The sequence below is a fragment of the Toxotes jaculatrix genome, chromosome 3, assembly GCF_017976425.1.
Source record: "Toxotes jaculatrix isolate fToxJac2 chromosome 3, fToxJac2.pri, whole genome shotgun sequence".
In the NCBI taxonomy this organism is placed as follows: Eukaryota; Metazoa; Chordata; class Actinopteri; family Toxotidae; genus Toxotes; species Toxotes jaculatrix.
In genome coordinates this window covers 13135752-13158535 of record NC_054396.1, presented here as the reverse complement: position 1 = coordinate 13158535, position 22784 = coordinate 13135752, and the positions used below count along the sequence as shown (strand labels likewise).

Genomic DNA, 22784 nt, shown 5'->3' with positions numbered 1-22784 from the left:
TATTAATTTATTGTGAACCTCACAAATTTTAATTTTCAGGAATGTAAACATTGTAACAATAAGCCTTGTGTTAATTCATACAATAAAGGAACCCAGGCTAGATTGGAAAAGTTATGATCATGGTAAAAACAAATAACAGGTTTAATAGTACATTCGCTTGAGTACTGCACTTATGTACAAACTTAAGATACTTAACTTTCTTTTTTATTCTGCTTTACAACTCCACTGTACAACAATTCAGAGGGTAGTATTGAATGTACTTTTTAAATCCAAAACAAAAAAGTAAAAGTACTTGTTCTGCAGAAAGTGGCTGATATATTATATGACATTACTAGATTGTTAATACTGATGAACAGCATTCAGCATTTTACTCTTGTGACTGAGGTGTAGCTAGTTCTATTACTTTACTCTGGGAAACAGAAGAAAAAACAGATCTGTTGCACGTATTTGTAATAATTTAAAGTTAAATGTTTGTTTTTTGTAAGATATTGGAGAGTTTTATGTTATTTAATTGAAACACCTGAGAAGTTAAAACGGGAACTCATTCTCTGATGGTGCTGTAGGTGACTAATGGATTTAGTAGTAGATAGTATTTTTGTTATTATTTATTTTTATTATTAATTATTTTGTACTTTTACTGGTTGCTTCTAAGATCATTAGCCTCAGGTTTGGTCTGGCAGGCGGTGCGCCTCGCAGCCTAAACACAGGATTTTACTATCACCATGGATTAACCAATCAAAACAGTTCAGGATCAATGCACATGCGCAGTGGATCTTGACCCTACAGATAGGACTTTTACACAATTTAGCTCGATAACGTGCTACTTAGCTAGCTTCACACTTATACACATGGGTTCAGTTTACAAGCAGCTTTAATCGTCAAAACCCAGTCTGTGACTTTACCTTCCCCTAACGTATATACCAAGGTAAGGGCGTTTTCATACTTTGATGAGGTGAGCGTTAGCATATATAACCAGACAGCTAACAATCCATGGAAACTCGTTAGCAACACTGATAGTGTTGGCGTTAGCGCACCAAGGTGTTTGCTGTTGGAAAGGATTTGATTCCTTTATGGCTGGTTGGTTCTCCTGTACCCACTGCACAAGTTACCACCGATATTGTTGTTAGGCTACTTTTACAGTACACCGGTCTGTCGCACAGTAACTCAGATAAAGTACAATTTAGGTGTTGATTCAACTATCAAAGCTGTATATCAGATTATCACCCTGAAGTGATAGAGTAATAATAGGTGACATTTAATAGACTTGGATTATTGCATCAATATTTTCATTATAGTTGTTCAAATTCACCTTATACACCTGAGCGATATCACAGACATACCATGTTAGATCAACTTTAGGATAGCACATGTCTTTATCTGCTAAATCTTAACATACCGGCTTTCACAGTGGCTGGTAGAATGGGCATGATTATTGTCAGACCAGTTGGTTTGATAATGTTCTTCCACGCTGAGAGCCTCCCAGTATCATAGAGCAGAAGTAAAATGAGGGTTTCTGAAGTAATATCACCAACTTGGAAAGTGCTTGGAAAAAGAAAAGCATATTAATTGATTAATTGTTTTACTCATTTTTAAAAGCCAAAATGTCAAATCTTCACTAGTACTGGTCTTTAAAATGTGAGGATACACACACACACACACATATATATATATATATATATATATATATATATATGTGTGTGTTTGTGTGTATGTTTGTGCCTATGGCGAGTAATGAACACGTGCTGCAAGAGAAATCAGTTTTCAGGTAATGTTTCTTGCAAAATATAGTGTAACTTATTTACAAGACAAATTGTATAATACACATTTATTTGCTGTCACCTGTCAAATACTTTGAATCTGCCCACTCAACTTTCTCATGGCCATCTCTAGTCACAGCTCTGCAAAGCATGAAGTCAGTTTTAAACAAAGGGCCTGACACGATAAATATAAGCTTCTTTCCTGATGCCACTGACAAGAGTTGTCAGTGGCATCAGGAAAGAAAAGCTTTTGTTCCATAAATATTTGCTGTGATAACTGCCTTAACATGACCAAAATGCATATCGGGTTTTACTTGTGCAGAACATTTTATTTGTTGTTAGATCTTTGAAAAAGATCATCATAGTCAAGCTGGAAAGCTCATGACTACAGTTTGACAGTTTTGGCAGCCATTACTGGTTCAGTTAGTAACGCTGTGAGTGAGGTTCGGGCATGTTCTTGATGGACCAGTTTTTGCAAGAGCCAAGTTTTTGGACATTGGGTTGCCTGGTTAGACAGCATTGTTTAACTTTCATGGCTGGTTGTCCATTGTGTTGAACAGAGCTGTGCTGGTGCTGGATGTGGAAGGGTTGATATTTTGTTGATGCTTCATGTTCTGCGGGTTTTGTGAAATGTGATGATAGAAATCGCAGCTGAGAGTAACATTAGGACTAGAAACAACAGGGTTCTTGCTTAACATTTAGAAACTGTTTTTTCATTTTTTACATGGAGTATAAAGGCCTGCAAGGGTCATAATTCAAGGGGTGTAACATTAGACATCATTTGTCAGTTTGGGAGTTGTCACAGATGTCCAGTAGTGATTGTAAAATCTTTTCTGTGCAGATTAGGCCCCTGTGGTGTTCACTGAGGCCTGAGACTCTTTGGGGGAAGTAAGATGGATGACTAAGTGATGTTCTATAAGTAGGTTTACCATATTCACATTTAGATCCCCAGCCTTGACCAGTCCATCTTTACCAGCTCTGGTAACATTAAAATGAGTTGTAGTCATCATGTAGTTGATGACATTAGCTGATTTTTTTCTAATGAGTGTCATGTTGGTACTGTTATTAGAATTTTATATGAATTCAGTCTGACCAAATTCTTTGTTACTGCAAGACTTTGTCAGAGTCTGAATCTGTTTTATCACCACATGCACGCGGGCGCCCATGGAATTTGACAGGATTAGTGCTGACACATCAAAAGACCGTTACACAATCCAGGACTAGAATCCAGGTCACATTTGGACCAGTACAAAACGTAACAGGGTGTCAGATGTAGCACAGACAAGAATGATAGTGGACTAAATATATAATAAAGCCTGAGAATTTGTCCTGTGTTGATACATTTACTTTGTCGTATTAAAGTACAGCGACTGTAGATTTTCATCAGGCAAACATTCTTTGAGACATGATTATACATGTGGGTGACTAAAGATCACCAACATCAAAGTGAGATCACTTCTGCTGTCCCCCAAAAGGACATTGTTATAATTACTGTTCTTTCATGCCGGGTTAGTAAGATTATACTAAGGGCATGTAAATCTTCTTGCTGCTGTGTGAGAGCGTGCTGGGTGGTCTTTGAGAGACGTAGGAGAGTTGTTTGGCCTTGTTTCAGTTTGGGGGAAGAAATGACTGGAGCAAACTGATGCACCTGAACTGCTCTCTGTCATCATGTGTGCCTGGGGTTAGTGGTATTTAAAACTATCGGATAGCTTGTGCTGGTTTAGGATCACAACTGGCTTGTTGTCGTCATCTTTATGAGCTATAATAACTGTACACATCGGGTGTTGTCAGAAATCATTTCAAACCTCATGCTGTAATCTTTCTAGTGTGTGTTCAGTAACTGAGCTTGACTGCTGACTGTGGCCACATGAGGACACATGACCAATGGGTCACCATCTTAAGAGATGCAGAAAATTGTCCTGCAGCCAAGTAATGCGTAACTGCCAGGCCAGTGGCCAGATCTGGCAATTTCATAAGGTCCTCGACATGCTTAAAATTTACTGTCAAATCTGACCTCACTTGTGAAATTAATTTTAAGAATTATTTCCCTGCTTCGATTTTTCTTTCGTATCTTTTATTTTTGCATGATCATTTGATTTTTCATTCTTCAAAACAGTTTGACATAATGTTTCTGGGGTATTTGTAATATAAGACACATCTCACATTTTGCTGGTAATGAATATTATTATTCAAGTTCTAATGTTTTTAAAATTTATTGCTGCTACTGAGGAAATTGCCAACGAACGTGCCACTTTGATAACGGTAATTGTTCCGAGCACGTGTTCAGTCAGAGGAAATGGCACTTGCGTGGAAACCTTGACCGCTGAGGAAGCTGCTCTGTTCTCTGCCACAGTCTGTCTCATATGACCACAGAGTCATGTGCTTCAGAGGATCTATACTCTCTGTGTCAGAGAATGTGGTGTTATAAAATGCAGTCGCTTGGCTGCACTGAGGTTTTGTTAGATAAGAAACACCAGATTTATGTCGTTTGTGAGAATAGTATTAGAGGAAGGATGGATGTTGTGGAAGTGAAACTTGGGTGCCAGTGGTCAACTCAAAGTTTCCTGTATTGACCTTTCACGTGCTGTTAATGTTGCCTAGTCATTTTTATGACTCATGATTTTTTTATGTTTTTTTTTTTTTTCCATAATAAAGGGGGAAAGGAGAACTAAATGTTGCACCGTCATGTCTCATGCAGAAATTGCTCATTCTTAGTGTGAGAAAACCGGAAGTTAGTTTGTGTGGCAGCTTAATAGTTGTTAGTTTTTGCATCACTAACGCGGCATGATAATTACTGTTTTACCCTCACCGGTCATGTGTTTCATGCTCGTCCAGGTGATGTAACTGCTGTTTTCTTTTTGCAGGGAGGCTGATATCCATCCTTCAAATTCCCAGGGATCCCTCAGCCTGCCCTGATGAAGGCCGAGCAAGACAGCGACCTCCTCGAAGGTAAATGCTTAAGATAACAGAAACATGATCATCGCCGTAGAAACACACCCCGCTATGTTCTCCGACATTTGAACACCCAGGGCATTTGGTTAAGGCTGCAGTATAAGCTCAGTGTCAGTGTGCGTACTGACAGAGGTGCTTAAAACAATATTTTACATCAGTACATGTTAACTTAACGGCACCAACTTTTGAAAACTCATACCATAACAAAATATTTACAAAAAGGAGGATCTATTCTCTTTATTCCTAATGCTGGAATGTGTTTGGTTTAAGAATTTTGTTGGAGTTGTTTCAAAGCCTGAAGGCTGATCATTTCCGTTATGAACTTTGTTGCTGCTTGTGTAATGCCGTGTGATGTGTTGAAGCGTAAAGGGCAGGTCACTCTGCATATTATTTGTGCCTGGGGTTGTTTTTTTGTTGACAACCCGAAAGCACAAGTTTGGCGTGGCATGTGGTGTGTGCGCTGTCTTTACTTCTCTCTCTTGGCGGATCACTTTTAGAAACATGTCGTTGTGACATCTACTGACACGCACGCACGCACACGCACGCACACACACACACGCACATAGAAAAAATGATGTGATGATAAAGGCTGAGTCATATAAAAGCAGAGACATTGTTCGGGAACAGTAGACTTTGAAACCAGCAGTGAGTTGGAGATGAAGGAAGGAAAGAATGAAAAGTCCAAACTCAGTGAGTAGAACATGGGTCCACTTTAAAGGAATCATAATTATATATTTGTAATTATATATTTGTCGTAAATGTTAAACAGTAATTATAGATCTTAGAATAGCTGTTATGTGAGATTTTAGTTTTGTTTATATTTACTGATCTTTTGAATCTTCATTGTGTTATCAGTCATGTTCAAGATTTGAATAACGCGGTCTTAATCACACTTTATTACTGTTAATTTAAGTGTTACATTAAACCACTTATGTAGTTTTGAAATTCAAGTGATTTCAGCTTATGAGTGCTGAGATTTTCACAATGTTCACAGTTTCTTTAATGACGTTCCTGCACCCCAGTTGAGTCTTACATATGCTGGCTCAAACATTTTCCTGAGTAGAGAACGATTAAAGTAATGTTTTGTACTTTGTAAAGTTATTTAAGAAATCTAGAAACCTCTGGATTGGATTGTTTTAGAATATCGGAGCAGCAGGTGTTCTGCATGGATCTGCTGTATTTCAGCTAAAACCTCTAACTTCACTGGTTTATTTATTTATTCTAAATGCGTCAAACATCATGCAAATAGAGTAATTTCTTCGGGTTTCCTCAACAAGGCGTCATATTACATATTACCATAATACTAATAATGTAGCATGGCCAAATACACGTTTTAGACCACATCTCAGCAAGTAAGCTACTGTATGAATTGATAAGATAATGAAGTTTGAACAACACGAATGAGCTCTGTAATGGCACCTGAGCTACTGAGATGGGTTTGTTTGGCAGAAACCATGGAAGCATGTTCACAGCTGGTGGAAAGTTTTGTATATGTTCTAAATTCCCTAATAGAGTATGCATATTGATAGAATGTTAGGATTTGTTTATGATTTGATTCCAGTTGTGATATTTGGTCAGGCATTTTTAGTTCACATGTTATTAGATCAGGCTGTTAGGAGACAGCTATGTCTGGGCGAGGGGGGGCTTTTGAAGAAGAAAATAAGGAGTAAGCTCAGTTTGTGCTACGAGTGTACCTTGTTGTTCATTATTAAACCACTTAGAAAACCGAAGAAGACCGAAGAGAAAGCGTCGGCGCACAGCAGCTGCAGTCACTCAGCCTACAGACCGAGTCTGTGCACATAGCGGACCAGCCGCACGGTGCGCATGCTATCCCTGATCGTCTCTCAGTACGAGGAACAGCCGGCATGATGAGTGAGTGGAGCACGACGATGCACGGCAAAGATTCGCCTAGCAAGGTAGCAGGCTATATGAGCCCAGAACAGTGCTATCCAAGCAGCCCAAATTCTCCAGTGCTGTCCAAGCAGCCATCAGTTAACCACAAGGTGAACATCTCACCATATCAGTTACCCTGGTCAGGCTCTCCTAACCACAGCAGCACCCCTCTGCCACCACCATCCACCCTTCAGCTTGGATCAGCTAGCATACTGCAACATGAGTCACAACTGTCTATGCTGCCACATTCCACTTCTGCAGTACTAAAATTCCAAGCCACACTGACTCCTACATCAGGTAGTAGACAAGAGGACTACACACTAACTCAGTCTCTGCCATCAACTGTGACGACTGCATGGATGCAGCCTCCTCCCACCACCCTGCAGGTGACTATGTTACAGCCAACTCCTCAAGCATCACAAGCAGTGAGTTATGCAAGTTCACAGATGCCAATTACATCTGGCTATCAGCTCAACCAGCCGTATATACAGCCGGTAAACAATGCACACGGCAGAGTGCCACCCGCTGCACAGCTTCAATACCAATGCCTGCAACAGCCTGCAACAGCAGTAAATTTTGTATCAGTGCCACAACACCCTCCACTCATGTCGGCACAACCAGTGTATCAATCTGCCCAGATAACAACAGTTCCATATCCACCATCACAACCGCAGAACCTCCATGTGCAACAGTATCAGCCTCAACTTGCCCCCTCAACTTAGCCAGCTTATCAACTAGTGCCGGCACAACCTTCCTTCACCCTGCATCAGCCCACAGCAGCTCTCCGTAGTGAGTCCAGCCCCCAGTCCCACTACACATCACTGCAGGTACCATACACCACCCAGTTCCCCAAGCAGCCGGTTCCAGTACCTGAACTGCCGAAGCTGGTACATGACAGTGAGAGAGACTCAGCCTGTCTCTGTGTACCACGGCGCTGACCAGTCCAGATCTGCAGAAATGCCACGACAAGCATTTAAACAACAAAGGCTTAAAAGAATGTGTATTTTTTGCAAGAGTACAGAGCACTATTTGTCACAGTGTCCAGACATTACTCAACGCTCAACACAGGATATTGAGAAGTGGATAGTAGATGGCAAGCGCTGTCGGAACTGCGGCCGCACTAACCACGACCAAGAGAGCTGCACCTTAAAGAAACCATGTAGTGAGTGTCAAGAGGTTCACTTGAGAGTGCTGCATGATGTTGCTGGACCAGGTCCCCATGTCTATCCCATAACACCAGCTCTGCTGCTAGCTCTATGGGAGGAGGAAAAGTATACCTCAAGGTGGTGCCAATCATCATCAGTCATGGAGCCAAATCACTGCAGACCTATGCAATCCTCGACGATGGGGCTTAACGCACCATAATTCTGCCAGCTGCCGTCCGTGACCTGGGGCTCAGAGGCAGAGTTGAGTCCCTCAACCTGCGGACTGGTCGCCAGGATGTCATTCACGTCACTGGAGCATCGGTGGATTTCCATGTAGCCTCTCCGGCAACACCATCAGAACGACATTTGGTCGAGAGAGCCTACACAGCGGGTCGACTCACCCTGACAGCGCAGTCCTACCCAATTGCTGCGCTCCACAGATGCTACCACCACCTGAAGGGGTTGCAAATACAGGGCTTCAGTAAGGTACAACCACTGCTGCTTATTGGTGCAGATCATACTCACCTGATCACTGAGTCAGGTTTGGTCCAAAGGGAGGACCTGTAGCCATTCACACTGCACTTGGCTGGATGCTACAGGGTCCAGATGGTTCACAATCCTCCAGTGCTTCATGCTATTACACCACCTTCAAGCCAGCACCAGATGATATCTACCAACACGTCGAACGCCTCTGGCAGCTTGACGTGCTGTCAGCAGTGCGGTCCCGCCTGGACCAGGAGGCAGTGCACATTTTGGAAGCACGTACCAAGAAGGTGAAGGTTGGTGACATACACCGCTATGCGACACCTCTGCTCCGGGTGAAGGGTGCACCACTGCTTAAGGCTTAAAATGTTGAAGCAGTTATGCCAAAGCTACGCAGCACAGAGAGGCAGCTGCTGAAAGACCCTATCAAGGCCAAGGTGTTTGAAGCAGAGATCCAAAAACTTATTGATGGCGGGGGTGTCACCAAGCTCCAGGAGGAAGAGGTAATGAACTTCAGCGAGTCATGGTTCATTCCCCATCATCTCGTTCATCCTGCTCCTTTAAACATAGCGGTCTCTCTCTCAATGAGCAGCTGCTTCCTGGTCCAACCCTTGGACCATCTCTCATTGGGGTCCTCCTGCGGTTCCGCCAGCATGCTGTTGCCGTCAGCGGAGACATCCGAGCCATGTTCCACCAGGTTCGGCTTCTACCCGAGGACCAGCCGTTACTGAGGTTTGTTTGGAGGAATCTGCAAAGAGAAAAACAGCCCGATGTCTACCAGTGGCAAGTCTTGCCATTTGGTACCACAAGCAGCACATGCTGTGCAACATTTGCTCTCCAAAGACACGTCAAAGAGAATGCTCCAGGGAATGAAGACGTCCTGCAGTCTGAACAGTCCTTTTACGTGGACAATTGTCTTCAGAGTCTGTCAACGGCTGAGTCAGCCAAGCTGCTTGTGGACAAAATGCGACAGTGTATGGCTTCAGGAGGCTTGGAGGTCCGTCAGTGGGCGAGTAATTTTCCATCATTTGTCTCCCATTTACCTTCCACTGCCAGATCTGAGAGCACGGAGCTGTGGCTCACCGAGAAGAGCAACGATCCACAGGAGCCAGCTCTCGGCCTGCTGTGGCATTGTCCGACTGATCGGCTCAGCTACAAGCCAAAGCCTCCAGAGAGTGAGACCCCCACTATGCGCTACATATATAAGGTGCTCGCCCGCCAGTATGATCCGCTTGGGATCATTATCCCGTACACTACTCGGGCCAAGGTCCTGGTCCAGAAGCTATGGGCAAAGAAGAGGAGCTGGGACGATCCGAACCTCCCTCCTGACATTCTCCAGGCCTGGTCTAGCTGGGAGAGGGAGCTCCCAGAGCTAGCCATTATCTCCATCCCTCGAACCTATGCACCATTGGAGTCTGCTACTGATACCACCGAGTACACTCTCCACGTTTTCTGTGACTCCTCAGAGCAAGCATATGGGTCAGTAGCATACCTCACCTCCACAAGTGATGATAAGACTCATGTCTCATTTGTCATGGCAAGGTCCAGGGTGGCCCCAAAACGTATGGCAAGATGGCAAGATGGTAAAGGCATTGCCTCTGTGTAGTTTTCGAGATGCAGAACTTCATCTATTAAGGAACAGCCAAGCAGACTGCTTCATTGAAGAAGTCAGATGCCTCAAAGTAGGCAAACCAGTACCCCCCAGCAGTAGGCTGAGTACACTTGCTCCAGAGTTAGACCCAGACATGGGTGTTATGCGGGTTGGGGGATGCCTGCGCCGCATTGACAGTTCTGACCCCACTGGCATTCACCTGATAGTGTTGGATCCCCACCACGCAATCACCAAACTCCTCATTAAGGACACAGACGCCCAATTACACCACCCTGGGCCTGACAGGGTGTTTGCAGAGATGAGGTGTCATTACTGGATTCTGCGGGGACGGCAGGCTATTAAGAAGTATCAGCGAGCCTGTACTGGTTGCATGAAGTGGAGAGGAAAGCCAGTAGTGCCAAGAATGACCTGCGGCTGCTCAAGCCTCCATTCTACTCTACTGGCGTGGACTGCTTAAGGCCGTACATGGTCAAGGCTGGGAGGCGTAGTGAAAAGCGCTGGGGAACCATCTTTAAATGCCTGACAACGCGATGCATACATCTGGATCTGCTCACCAGCCTTGACACTGATGCCTTCCTCCTAGCACTAAGGCTGTTCATTGCACGTAGAGGTACCCCCTTTGAGGTCCTTTCAGACCAGGGGACCAACTTCAGAGGGGCAGATAAGGAGCTGAAGGAGGCCTTTGCAGCAATGGAGTCACAGCTGCAGGAGGTACTAGCAGAAAAACAGATTAAGTTCTGTTTTAACCCACCAGCATCTCCCCACTTCGGAGGCGCCTGGGAGCGAGAGATTCAATCAGTTAAGAAGTCCCTGCAAGCGGTCATAGGTATGCAAGCACTCCAAGAAGAGGTTCTGCTCACACTTCTCATTGAGGTGGAAGGCATCCTCAACGCCAAGCCTCTAGGATACGTATCCTCGGACCTAGCCAATCCAGACCCAGTGACGCCCAGTATATTGTTGATGGGGCGGCGTGATGTCTCTCTTCCCCAAGTTACTTATGCTGCCGACACCCTAAACAGGAGGCGCTGGCGTCAGATGATGACTGACCACATCTGGAAACAGTTAATCTACTTACCTACTCTTCAAACAGCTGGCAGCTGGTCCAGCTGCCAGCTCTTCCTGAAGATAATCCTGTTTAAAGAACTCTTGTGGGAATTTATGTTTGTTTCTAAATAGCTATGCTATTTAGGGGGCGGCTGTTCTAAATTCCCTAATAGAGTATGCTTATTGATAGAATGTTAGGATTTGTTTATGATTTGGTTCCAGTTGTCATATTTGGTCAGGCATTTTTAGTTCACATGTTATTAGATCAGGCTGTTAGGAGAGCTATGTCTGGGCGAGGGGGGGCTTTTGAAGAAAAAAGTAAGGAGTAAGCTCAGTGTGTGTTTCCTGGTTTTTTGGCTACGAGTGTACCTGGCTGTTCATTTTTAAACCACTTAGAAAACGTCAGCGGAGTCCCCCGTATTCTTGCACACGGGTGAGGAATAACCCCAGCATTATATCGTTCCATTGAGAGTTTCTAATAGTATATGTTATCACACACAAACTCTTTCCCTCTGTTTTTTTTTTTCTGTGGTTTTGTTAGAGGACTCCCCTCAGGAGAATGGAGTCCAGACCAACCAGTACAGCTCCATCTCTCCTCCTGCCTCACCTGTGGCCCAGGAAGAAACCTTCTCCACATACTTTGAAGACAAGGTGCCCATTCCCGAGACGGTCAACCAGGTACTGACTGTTAATTGACAACTAATCAGAATTTGTTAGATTTTAGAAAGCTAAAGTTTTTAATTTGATCTATTGGATATGTTTAATATTTAAAAGTACAACATTGGTAAGCAATATAAAATTTTGCTGTTTTCCTTTTCAGGCGTTCAGTTTCCGTAAACTCTGGGCCTTCACTGGACCAGGGTTTTTGATGAGCATTGCTTACTTAGATCCAGGGAACATTGAGTCTGACCTGCAGTCTGGAGCTAAAGCTGGCTTTAAGGTGATATATAAAAACATGACTGCTGCCATGGCTTAGTAGTTCATATTTTAGGTTATGGGTGTGGATTTATAAAAAATCAAGAACCATTATATTGTGTAACACTTTCACTCCATAAGTATTTCCCCTTTTAAATGTTCGAAATGAACAAGACTTTATTATATTATAGGAAGTCAAAGCCATTTGTCCTGATTTTGTTTTTCTTTCTCAGCTCCTATGGGTGCTCCTTTTAGCCACCATCATTGGGCTGCTGTTGCAGAGGTTAGCTGCACGCCTCGGGGTCGTCACAGGGATGCACCTGGCTGAAGTCTGCAACCGGCAGTATCCGACCGTGAGCATTCCCAGCTCTCTTTACATATTTAACTTCCGCTTTCTTGTTGTAAATTAACTGTTTTGAGCTCTTTCTTAAAACTTTAGATTTAAATTCTGCTAACTGATATAATCTGCTAGACTCTGATTATATCTTGAATCATTTTGGTTTTCAGGTTCCTCGGATCATCCTTTGGCTGATGGTTGAGCTGGCCATTATTGGCTCAGACATGCAGGAGGTCATCGGCTGTGCCATAGCTCTCAACCTCCTCTCTGTGGGCAGGTAAAGTGTTTACTGCTTATCCATGGAACGTGATTGCAAACATTTTAACAGTGTTTTTCTGTAATGGTGAGAAAATACTGACCAAACATACATTTTCCTCTGTTTCTCCCCCAGGATCCCGCTGTGGGGTGGAGTCCTCATCACCATCACAGACACATTTGTGTTCCTCTTTCTAGATAAATATGGTATGTGATTCTTGTCTATAGATATACAGCCACATGCTACACAGTCAGTGTTTGAAAAAGTCCTAGTCCCAGTGTTAATAGAGTTTCTGTCTCTTCGTAGGCCTGAGGAAACTTGAAGCTTTCTTTGGCTTTCTCATCACTGTAATGGCTATTAGCTTTGGTTACGAGGTAAGCCTCCCTTCCATTTCAAATAATTGTGTTTTTTTTTTTTTTATTTAGAAGTTTTTGTGTGATATCTCACACACAGTTTTTGACAGAGACATTCATAGCACGCTGAGATGTTTGACTGGTTGTTGTCTGTCTTCAGTATGTGCTGGTAAAGCCAGACCAAGGGGAGCTGCTCAAGGGAATGTTTGTACCTTACTGTGCGGGCTGTGGGCCTGTGCAGCTGGAGCAGGCAGTGGGAATCGTAGGCGCTGTCATCATGCCCCACAACATCTACCTGCACTCAGCGCTGGTCAAGGTTAGAAATATACTTGTCATCAACATGTAGATCAACAAGACTCAAACCTAACAAGTTAAAATTAGAATTCCCAAGCTCTACACGAATCTCATTTTTTAAAAATAAACAGTGTTTTGAGTGTTTTTCTGTTTATTCTCTCATGTACCAGTCTCGGGATGTCGATCGCAGAAATAAAAAGGAAGTAAAAGAAGCCAACAAGTACTTCTTTATCGAGTCAACTATCGCTCTCTTCATCTCTTTTCTCATCAACGTCTTTGTCGTGGCAGTCTTTGCTCAGGCCTTCTACAATAAAAGCAATATGGAAGTGGTGAGTATACACTGAAATCTGTATCTCTTTACTACTGAAGCTTGTTTTGGTTATACAGTTATTTGGTTTGAAATACAATGAAATAATTGGTCACTGTATGTGTTTGTTTCCTGGTTGCAGAATGCAGAGTGCAATGCAACCGGCATTCCTTACACTGATCTCTTCCCTCTCAACAATGGCACACTGGAGGTGGACATCTATAAAGGGGTACGTCTGGGCGTCATTACTCTGTTATGATTACATACTGTTTAGCCATAAACGTATAGAGTTATTATAACTGAAAAAGCACGCATGCAACAAGTAACATTAATGATTACATCTCATTAAGTCATGATCCCCCCAAATGTTATGATCATGGCTGCCCCCAGATATGAATAAACGAAACTAAAATGTAAACTTAAGTTCAGCTCCTCAATCTGAATGTTTCTGTTTCTTCCATCTTTTGGTTATAAAGAATTACCACCAGTCCTCAATTATTAAATGCTCTAACCTTCTCTCTGTCTCTTTTGAGAGCTGGACACAGTAGGTGGATGGATAATCACGTCATTCATTCTCTGTTGTTCTGTCTGTGCAGGGAGTGGTCCTGGGCTGTTTCTTTGGCCCTGCAGCTCTCTACATCTGGGCCATAGGTATTCTGGCAGCTGGACAAAGCTCCACCATGACAGGCACTTACTCCGGGCAGTTTGTCATGGAGGTAAGAATATCTGTTTTTGGAAGTGTAGCTGCAGCTTTCTTGCAGATGGAAATCTGTAAAACAAAGATGTATCTGAGTGTTTACTCATCCTTGTGCTTTCCTGTTTGCTAAGGGTTTCCTGAACCTACAGTGGTCTCGTTTTGCTCGGGTGCTGCTGACCCGCTCCATTGCCATCACGCCCACTCTGCTGGTAGCCATTTTTCAGGACGTTCAGCATCTGACGGGCATGAACGACTTCCTCAACGTGCTTCAGAGCATGCAGGTCAGATCCAAACATATATCTCAAAAGCAATTCTGTAAAAAGTTCTGTAATGTTACCCTTCTCTTACATAATCTACTGCCCAGTTTTTGACACCTGTTCCTATTCAGTGGTACATAATCTTATAAAATATTCAGTATGACTTTTCTTTGCATCCAACAGCTTCCGTTTGCTTTGATCCCAATTCTGACCTTCACCAGTCTGAAATCCATAATGAACGATTTTGCAAACGGATTGTAAGTGAAATCTATACATTTTTTGACAACTGATTTCTTCTTTCTGTTGTAATTTCTGATTGACTTTCTCCTGCCTCTGGAGCACATACTGTATTTCTCAAGTGTACTCCTCAAACTGTATGTATTAATTATTCATTGACAAAATAATTACCCACATCAGTGAGGCTTTCACTTTTTGTCTGTCTGTCTGACATCACTGTATCTGACCATATCAAATATTTAACACATAAATAACTACTACATGTCAAACATAGCTGTGCTGAAAACTCAAATCCAAGTCCACCTTTGGACAGTTTTTGTTCTTATTAGACAAAGAACATAGACAGAATCCTAACTCTCTATATTCAGGATATGTTTTAGGATCAAAATCAGTTCAACTTAAAACTTAACCAGATGAATTTGTTGAGGTAGAGGTTTGGGTTTAGTTATTCATTGACTAATCAAATGCAACTTGTCTGCTCAAGGTTATCTGAGAGACTGTTATTTAACCAAGAACTTGGACACTATTTATGAAAAGCAACCCAAGGCAGACAGCCAAAGTTGTGTCAAGCAAACTAGGGATTTACTCAATATTGTAACTGGAAAGATTATGATGCAAGAACACTGTCAGATGAGCAGAACATCATCACATTTACAAGAACATGGAGTATTTTAAGGATCCTGTTCATCTGAGAAAAAACATTATTTCTCAATGGTCGAATAAACTGCCTGCCTGTTTCCTTCAGAGCCTGGAAGATTTCCGGGGGTGTCGTCATCCTGCTGGTTTGTGCAATCAACATGTACTTTGTGGTGGTTTATGTGACTTCACTGAACAATGTGCCGCTCTACGTCATCGCTGCTCTCCTCTCATTAGCCTATCTGTGCTTTGTGGGCTACCTGGTAAGTTAGATTTCTGTAACTTCAGTATAAAAAGCCATAGACATGGAAAACATGTTTTATTAATTGTGATGAACTGATCAGGTTTGTCTGTTTAAAAACATCAAATATTATTTTTCTACATGATAACAATAAATAAGCAATGGAATCAACTTGAGTTTAGTTTTAAGAATGGCTTCAGTGTTTGAGTATTTATGTTAGTGCCTCACTATTCTTTAAGTGGAAAAAAAACCATACATGCAATAAAAGTGAGTGTGTGCAAACTCTGTTGTCTTGTTGTGTCTTGACTTCTCTCTGCGTTCTCGTTGTCTGCAGGCATGGCACTGTCTGATTGCCTTGGGGGTTTCCTGCCTGGACTTTGGCAGCAGGGTAAGAAAGCGACCTGGCGTGTTGATAGAGGAGCAGTCAGAGTACGACTCCTAGAGCTGAACAGGACAGTAACCACCAGCATTCTTCTTTCCTCTCGGAGACTCTGAGCCTTGTACAGAACCAGGACTTCTCAAGATCACATAGGATCTTGAAAGCACATTTTCTGCTAATGGCACATGTTTGTTTTGTGTAGGGCTGGGTATCAGAGTTTGGTGTTTTTTAGGCAACCAGTCGCACATATTAATACACCAGCACAGCAAGGAAGGAAATATGTGTTTATCATTTGACAAATCAGTAATTGTTACAATCCTCATAGGCAACAGCTGAACCTTTGCTACCTACCTTTACTTATAAAGTAACATCATAGACTGTATAAGAGTAACATACTGTGACATGGGTGGTTTAAACAACATACATACATAACATTCATAATTGATAACTCACCTGATTGCAACATGCAGTATAACCACAATACAATCCAATTTTATTTGGGGTTAAATGGCATTGAAATTATAGAATTACCTCAATTACAATAATATTTTTTAAATAGCATTGTTTTTTTTTTCCACGGTTATTTTTAGCACCGTTTCCTTTAGGTAAGAGCTGACATAACTATTTACATAACGTAATAATATTTTCTCATGTTCCATATGACATTTACTAATATTAGCTACATCAAGTACTTTGGTCTCTGTGAGCCCCCTTACCTTGATATTGTCAGCCTGCCAATGTCCTGGTGAAGGAGCTGCTCTCTTCAACACTTTCCATTCGCTCTACCTCAACGTCCTTTACTATTTTATCTCAGTGTCTCTCAGACTTTCAGTTTGATTCACTGGATTTTTGTGTCTAATACTTTAAAAACAATATTTCTAAGAGAAAATAATTGTTACATACTACATGATTAAGTTTTCTTAATTCCATTATGAGAACTAAAAATCTCCAAATCATATCCAGCCCTGATTGTGTGAAAAAAAAAAAAAAACCTTTTGGTCATGGGGTTTTGATGTTGCTAATTCCTGTCTAATATTTCAGAGAAGCTTCAGTGGCAAGTTTCAGTATCATGCACAAGTGATGCCTATACCTCATTTGTTACTTCTCTTGTGTGGAGTCACGGTTCTCTTTGTTGTGCACAAGTCTAGACTCTGGACATTTTGTCAGAGCAACCAAGTCTGTGAATGAAATATGTTCAGCCTGAACCAAACTCCTCCATTCAAACAAGTGAAGCTTTATATGACTGCAGCCTCATCCTCAAAGCCTCTTTTTAGTGCCTAAATAATCAGGATGCCAGCAACTCGGGTTAGTCAACATGCTGATGTGAGCTTATGTATGAAGGAAACTGAGATATGTTTTTAACAGTGCACAGAAGTCTCTTCATTCCTTCTTGACTGCCAGAGGTTAGATGTTGGATGTAAATATATATATATGTGTGTGTGTGTGTGTTTTGTTGTGTGATTCCTTGATAACATTCTTTACCACATTTCTAGTCAGCATCATTTCCTGAAAGTCACTGCTACGTATTTATACTGCTATGCAGAGAGAAGTGAAAGTACTGCTTTTATGTTTGCTTAAAAATAATGCTGTAGTCATAATTGTTGTAATTATCGTGAGAAAGAAGTCAAAACAAGCTCAAAGAAAGCCATGATTATTTATATAACCCATAATCACGAGTTTGGCTCTGAGCGCTTTTACAGTCTGCACAACATGCGACACCCTCTGAAGTCAAAAGTAGTCATTTTGTGAATTAAAGTCTAAAAACACCACATCTCAGAATAAAATTCATTCAGGTCAGATTTATTATCGGATGTAGAAAACGTTTATTTTAATTCTGCGGCACTGCATCTGTAAAGTAAGCTACAGTGTGCCCCGCGCTCTGCACTGATTTATTTAAGACCTCATAATGTTTTTCTTGCAAATTTGGGACTTTTTGCCTTGTTTTTTGTCCTTTCTCAGCATTGTTAATTTACTTTTTAATGTATTTTAATTCCTCTTTATCAACAGTGAAACCTGTTGTTGACATTTACTGTAGATTTTTAATGCAAATACGTGCGGCAGAAGACCTGCCATATTTCAATATATTTAGTAAACCAGCGCAAGGAGAATTAAAGATGTTTAGCAAATCAGATTATTTATAATTATATTTTGATATCAGCAGTCAAATGCGCAAATTATTTCCTAATTCATTTCCTAAGTCATAGTCAGTATCTTACCGGTGAGAATAAAGTCAGCACCTGTTCTGCCTTCACGCAGACTGTTATCTAGTTATGTTATGTAGTCTAACATGGCTAAACGCAGGATAAGTTAAGTAGAAACAGTTTAATGTGGAAATTATGTCCTGCTGTTCCTATGAGGCAGCATAGCGAACATGTTCAGATCTTGAATGAAGTCAGGGAGGTGGTGATAAAGCTCACATCATAATAACACTGGACGGCCTCTTTTACCAGTCTGACGTGTCTTCAGTCTTTAATGGGCTTGATTTAGTTCCAGTTTGCTTTCACTACTGCACTTTCAGCTTCTCTGACATAGCATAAGGAAAACGAAAAAACCCTAGTTTATATTAGTGGTGCAACTTGATTTTTCAAATTTGTTAAAGAAGTTTAATAACTTTAAATTATGATGGTATATGCTGCATTAAGCACCTAATCGAGCAATATCCAAGTGAGAGGTGTGTATATATACATAAAATCAGTAAGAGCATTAATTGGACTGTGGAGCATACAGCTCATACAGTAACAGGATGAATTTATTGGTTCGAGTTAATACAGTTATAGTTAATGAGGCCCAGCTAGCTGAGGGCTACTGGGAGAGTAGACTGGAAGCTGTTTTTCTTTTCCCAGTAGTCATACACAAGATCTCTGGTTCTTTGCCAAGTTATTGTGCTGTTAAATGTAGTGTACTGTAGTGTGCTGGAACATGTACAGTTGAAGGTCTCCGGTTCAAAGTTCTCAAAGGTGTTCAAAATGTCTCTCAAGGTTCTCACAGAGGTGGTGGAAATGTAACTTGACATTTTTCAGGCTGCTGTCGGTTGAACCCATACTGTGTTGTATGGAAAAACAATATTCACATTTGAGCTGTTACAGAGAAAACTTCAGTACGGTACAGTACACGCTGAAGTTACTCGCCCACGCTGTGTCTTCTGACGCTATCACTCATTTCTGCTCTTTGGGATTGAATAAGTGTCTGTCCTTTCCTACTGGATAAAGCACATCATGTGTCCAAAAATAAATGGGAAATAATGGATATATGGACGTTTGTTGGCGTCTTCTGTCTGAATGTCTAAAGAGGGACTTGTGATCTGTGTGTTTTCAGTTTTCAGAAGGAACAGAGAATTATCTTAAGCTGGAGGTTTTCTCAATATCATAACAATGTTAAAAAAAACAACAACAAATGATTCATGATTTGTACCAGTTTCTTGACAAGAATAAAGTACCTGATAACTGGCCCAACTACAGTACAGAGTAGCTTTAAGTTACGGTGTAATATCATCATTAACAGATACATTAACCTGTGCGAATAATGTAAAATATAAACGTGTTGGATTTTAAAGGTGTTTCCCATCTGCTAAAAAATATAGGGGTCAAAGAGCACAATCTCATATTTCCACCTTTATTTAATCAGAGTAGACCATAGTACTGTATGTAGATGTAGTACAAATTCTCTTTTCCAGGATTTTCCAGGATTAAATGAGGAAAGTTGAATTTGGAAAGTAGCACTTTGACCCAAGGTGAGCACCCTTAATTAATCTATAATCATAAATAATCAAACTCAAATTGTGAACTGATTGGACCCTATTCACCTCTGATCACAACACACCTTTGACTATTATGTTTCACTCTTATTATTAATATCTTAGTTGCAGCACAGTAAACCATGAACACCTGATCAACAGTCTCCAGGTTTATATTCAGCTTAGTTTAAAATGAGCAGCAGATATTTTCACAGGTTATATATAAGCACAATGTTTGTATTTAGCAAGTGGGGTTTTTGTTGCCATATGAAATTTTAGCAGAGTATTAATTATTTTCTTAAATGATAGTATACACCTTAAATCATTCATAAAAACTGAAGAATCAGTTGCGAGCCAAACAAATCATGACAGAATCTGTTTTTTTTCTTTAATAATTCAGGTTGTCCTCATGCATGATAAAATAATGCCAACTTAATTTCTGTAATAACTTGCAACATACAACACTAAGCTCACTGATAACAACTCCATCTCTTGTTTTCCGTCTCTTTCAGATGCAAATGGTACGGTCACGTCACACAGACATTTACTTACTGAATGACATGGACACCGATTCTGGGGTTGAGAGATAGGACGACACGCTGTGAGTGGATGTTGAACTGCGGTGACTGAAGGACACTGATAGATTTCCTGACTGGCCGAAGCATTGGACCACTGAAGCTCGGTCAGTATGAGTTCGTCTTCACCACTTGGTGCCTAGCACATTTTAAAGTGTCCTTGTAGTGTGCCCACAGACGTCTAATCCTGCTCGATTCAGTGAGGGAAGTTTTCCATCACAAATGTCCTCAGCTAACAACATGCTGGAGGTCTGTGGATGAATGTTAAAGCAAATAATGGTTAAATATCTGGGCTCCAAAATGAGACGTGTGGTTCCTGTGATGCAGTAAACAACAGTATAGGACATTTTTGATCAAACAGTCTCACCATAATATCCATAATATGACTTTTTTCCCTGTTGGCTTCTCCAAATCACTCGTCTTCAGTGACCGAACCAAAATAATTTAACCCCATAACTTAAGTAAAAGATGGTGATAGTGGCCAATGAGACACTATTGTGATGAAATAATCACTTTCCAGTCAGAAATCGCACAAAAATTGATTGACTATTCCAAAACATTGAATTTCCAGAGTCATGAGATACGTTTGGCTGTTTTCAGCCAGTGTTGCACTAAAGATGATGCAGACCTCGTAATACAGCCAATAGGCTGCACATTAGACATACCTGTGTTGCTTTTTACTTAGCCTTCTGCTTCTTTCTGGTTTACCTGACATGATAAAAAAAACTTCATGGGCACACAACCCCACAGAGTGAAAACAAGAAAGTCCAAAAAAGTCAGATGTGGGTGCTGTGTGTGATTCATTTGTGCAAAAAGAAAAGTCAAACACCAAAGCTTTTTATGCCTTTGGTGGAACCTAAAGGCTGCCCCTTTATTCTAATTTGTATCCACATAAAATCTAGTAAATATTAGACTAATAAATTGTTATAATTAATATATTGACTGTGAACACAGCACTTGTGAAATATACAAGGTGTTTTGTATGTGATTAGTCACACTTTTCTTGTGTTTTATACTATATGTAAGAGAATGACAGTTTTATGCCACTCTCTTTGTGTTGCAGTTATGCAAAGATTTTCAAACACATTTTGCTCTTGGATATGTAGACCTTTGTACATAGCCAACTATTTTTAAAACCGGCCATAAAAATGTTAGTTGAGAATTATTAAACTAAAGCTACTGTGTGTAGTATCTGAAAATTCCTCATTTCTTTGGTCTCTGGTGACAGTATGAAAGAAGACACTGTTGCAACAGGCACAAACTTAAAGCCATGTGATCAAACATGTACTGTACCTTTATTTTTTAGCACATTCCCATTCAGTACATTTAAGAATTTTCAGAGTTGCCAGAGGATTCTGGCTGGTTTGGTCTCCTACAATGTTGCTGGCAGGTTATAATGATATCTTCTAATACCTTATTTAATTTCTCAATGAAGTTTAGGTTATTTTTAAAATTTGTTTATTTATGTGTAGTTTATCATTTTTATAAATGCTCCTCATGCTTGCTTGTAGTTTTGGTGAATGTTTGGTTTGGTTTAACATAATTTCATATCATTTGATTTGCTTAAGCATTTTGAGGAGTTTTGGGAGCAGCAGCTTTCTTGTTTTGTTGTGGGTTTGTTTGTGTTGTTTTTTTGTTTTGACAAAGCCAATTTTGTGCAGAGGACTGATGAATTCAAAAGAGCATTCTGTTACAGAAAAGTATGCATTTAATTTCTGAAATGAATATGGAGGAAGATGTTTGCAGTTGGCGCTGTGTTGCAAACACAGTGTGGAATGGTAAACAGTGAATAAGAGAAGTGATTTGAGGTGTTGTATCATGGGTAGAAGTATGGGACATGCTCATCTTATCTCAGGGCTCCTGGACTCTGGTGTACCAGGAGTGTTACAGAAGTTTGTAATTGTACAGTCAAACATGAGTTTGACAAGTGTGGGAGACAAGTGTTAGCTTCACAGCACAGTGGTAATATGACAGATGCCTCTCATTGTTACACTTTGATACTTGCACATCATCTTGTGTACTTCATTAACTTGATTAGTGTAGTACCTCTCAAAAACAGTGTTACAGAAAACTGTGGAACAAATAAGACACGAGTCAAGAAGATAGAAAATGATATAAATGAATAACACCAAACCACAGCAGGATCCATCATAAAACACCTCACAGGTTTGATGGATCGAGCTGTCTAGTAAACTATACTTTTTCCTTGAACAAATATTGGGCTCCCCGTGTGTCTTCTAATCACTGTGCAAACGACCACAGTGCCTCCTGCGTTCACCACTGTGCCTCATTTGTTGGATCCCTAGAACACAGTTCAGTCAATTTTATTATACGTGGAACAGCACAACCGTAATTCATTCATTAAAATGATCTAATGAGAAAAACTAAGAATATTTGTTTAGGTATGGAAACTGTGTATAGAGAGGCTGGCAGCACTGTCCAACTTCAGAACTCTGACCCACTACAAATAATACTCTGATACTCCCCCAAATAAGAAAACAAAAGCAGCTGCTATGTAGGTTTTTTCTACTTTTTTTTTTCCTTTTAGCCAATGAGTTTCTCAGTTGCCATCACACTTTGTGGAAAACCTATATTCATTCCAATGGGAAATGCACTACTGAATTCCAACTTTGAGAGCCTACCAGAGAGTGGATTTCTGCTTTTTTGTCTCCAGGTCTGTT

The 22784-nt window shown here is 40.9% G+C and overlaps 1 protein-coding gene across 4 annotated transcripts; it reads left to right on the top strand.

Annotated features, from left to right (window-relative positions):
* The first annotated feature begins 789 nt into the window (after positions 1 to 789).
* On the top strand, positions 790 to 22748 carry slc11a2 (solute carrier family 11 member 2). 4 transcript variants are annotated; one of them, XM_041034104.1, is made up of 17 exons: positions 790 to 925; positions 4622 to 4706; positions 11428 to 11564; positions 11707 to 11826; positions 12035 to 12154; positions 12309 to 12415; positions 12530 to 12600; positions 12701 to 12768; positions 12908 to 13063; positions 13212 to 13370; positions 13491 to 13577; positions 13945 to 14064; positions 14177 to 14326; positions 14486 to 14559; positions 15285 to 15438; positions 15751 to 15804; positions 20041 to 22748. In XM_041034104.1, the coding sequence occupies exons 2-17, from the start codon at positions 4673 to 4675 to the stop codon at positions 20116 to 20118; spliced, it is 1689 nt and encodes a 562-aa protein (XP_040890038.1). In that variant the 5' UTR covers positions 790 to 925; positions 4622 to 4672; the 3' UTR covers positions 20119 to 22748. The 4 variants fall into 4 exon arrangements, with proteins under 4 accessions (XP_040890038.1, XP_040890040.1, XP_040890039.1 ...); XM_041034106.1 differs by lacking the exon at positions 20041 to 22748 and having other exon boundaries at positions 15751 to 19043; XM_041034105.1 differs by lacking the exons at positions 790 to 925; positions 4622 to 4706 and adding an exon at positions 5336 to 5399.
* The last annotated feature ends 36 nt before the right edge of the window (positions 22749 to 22784 follow it).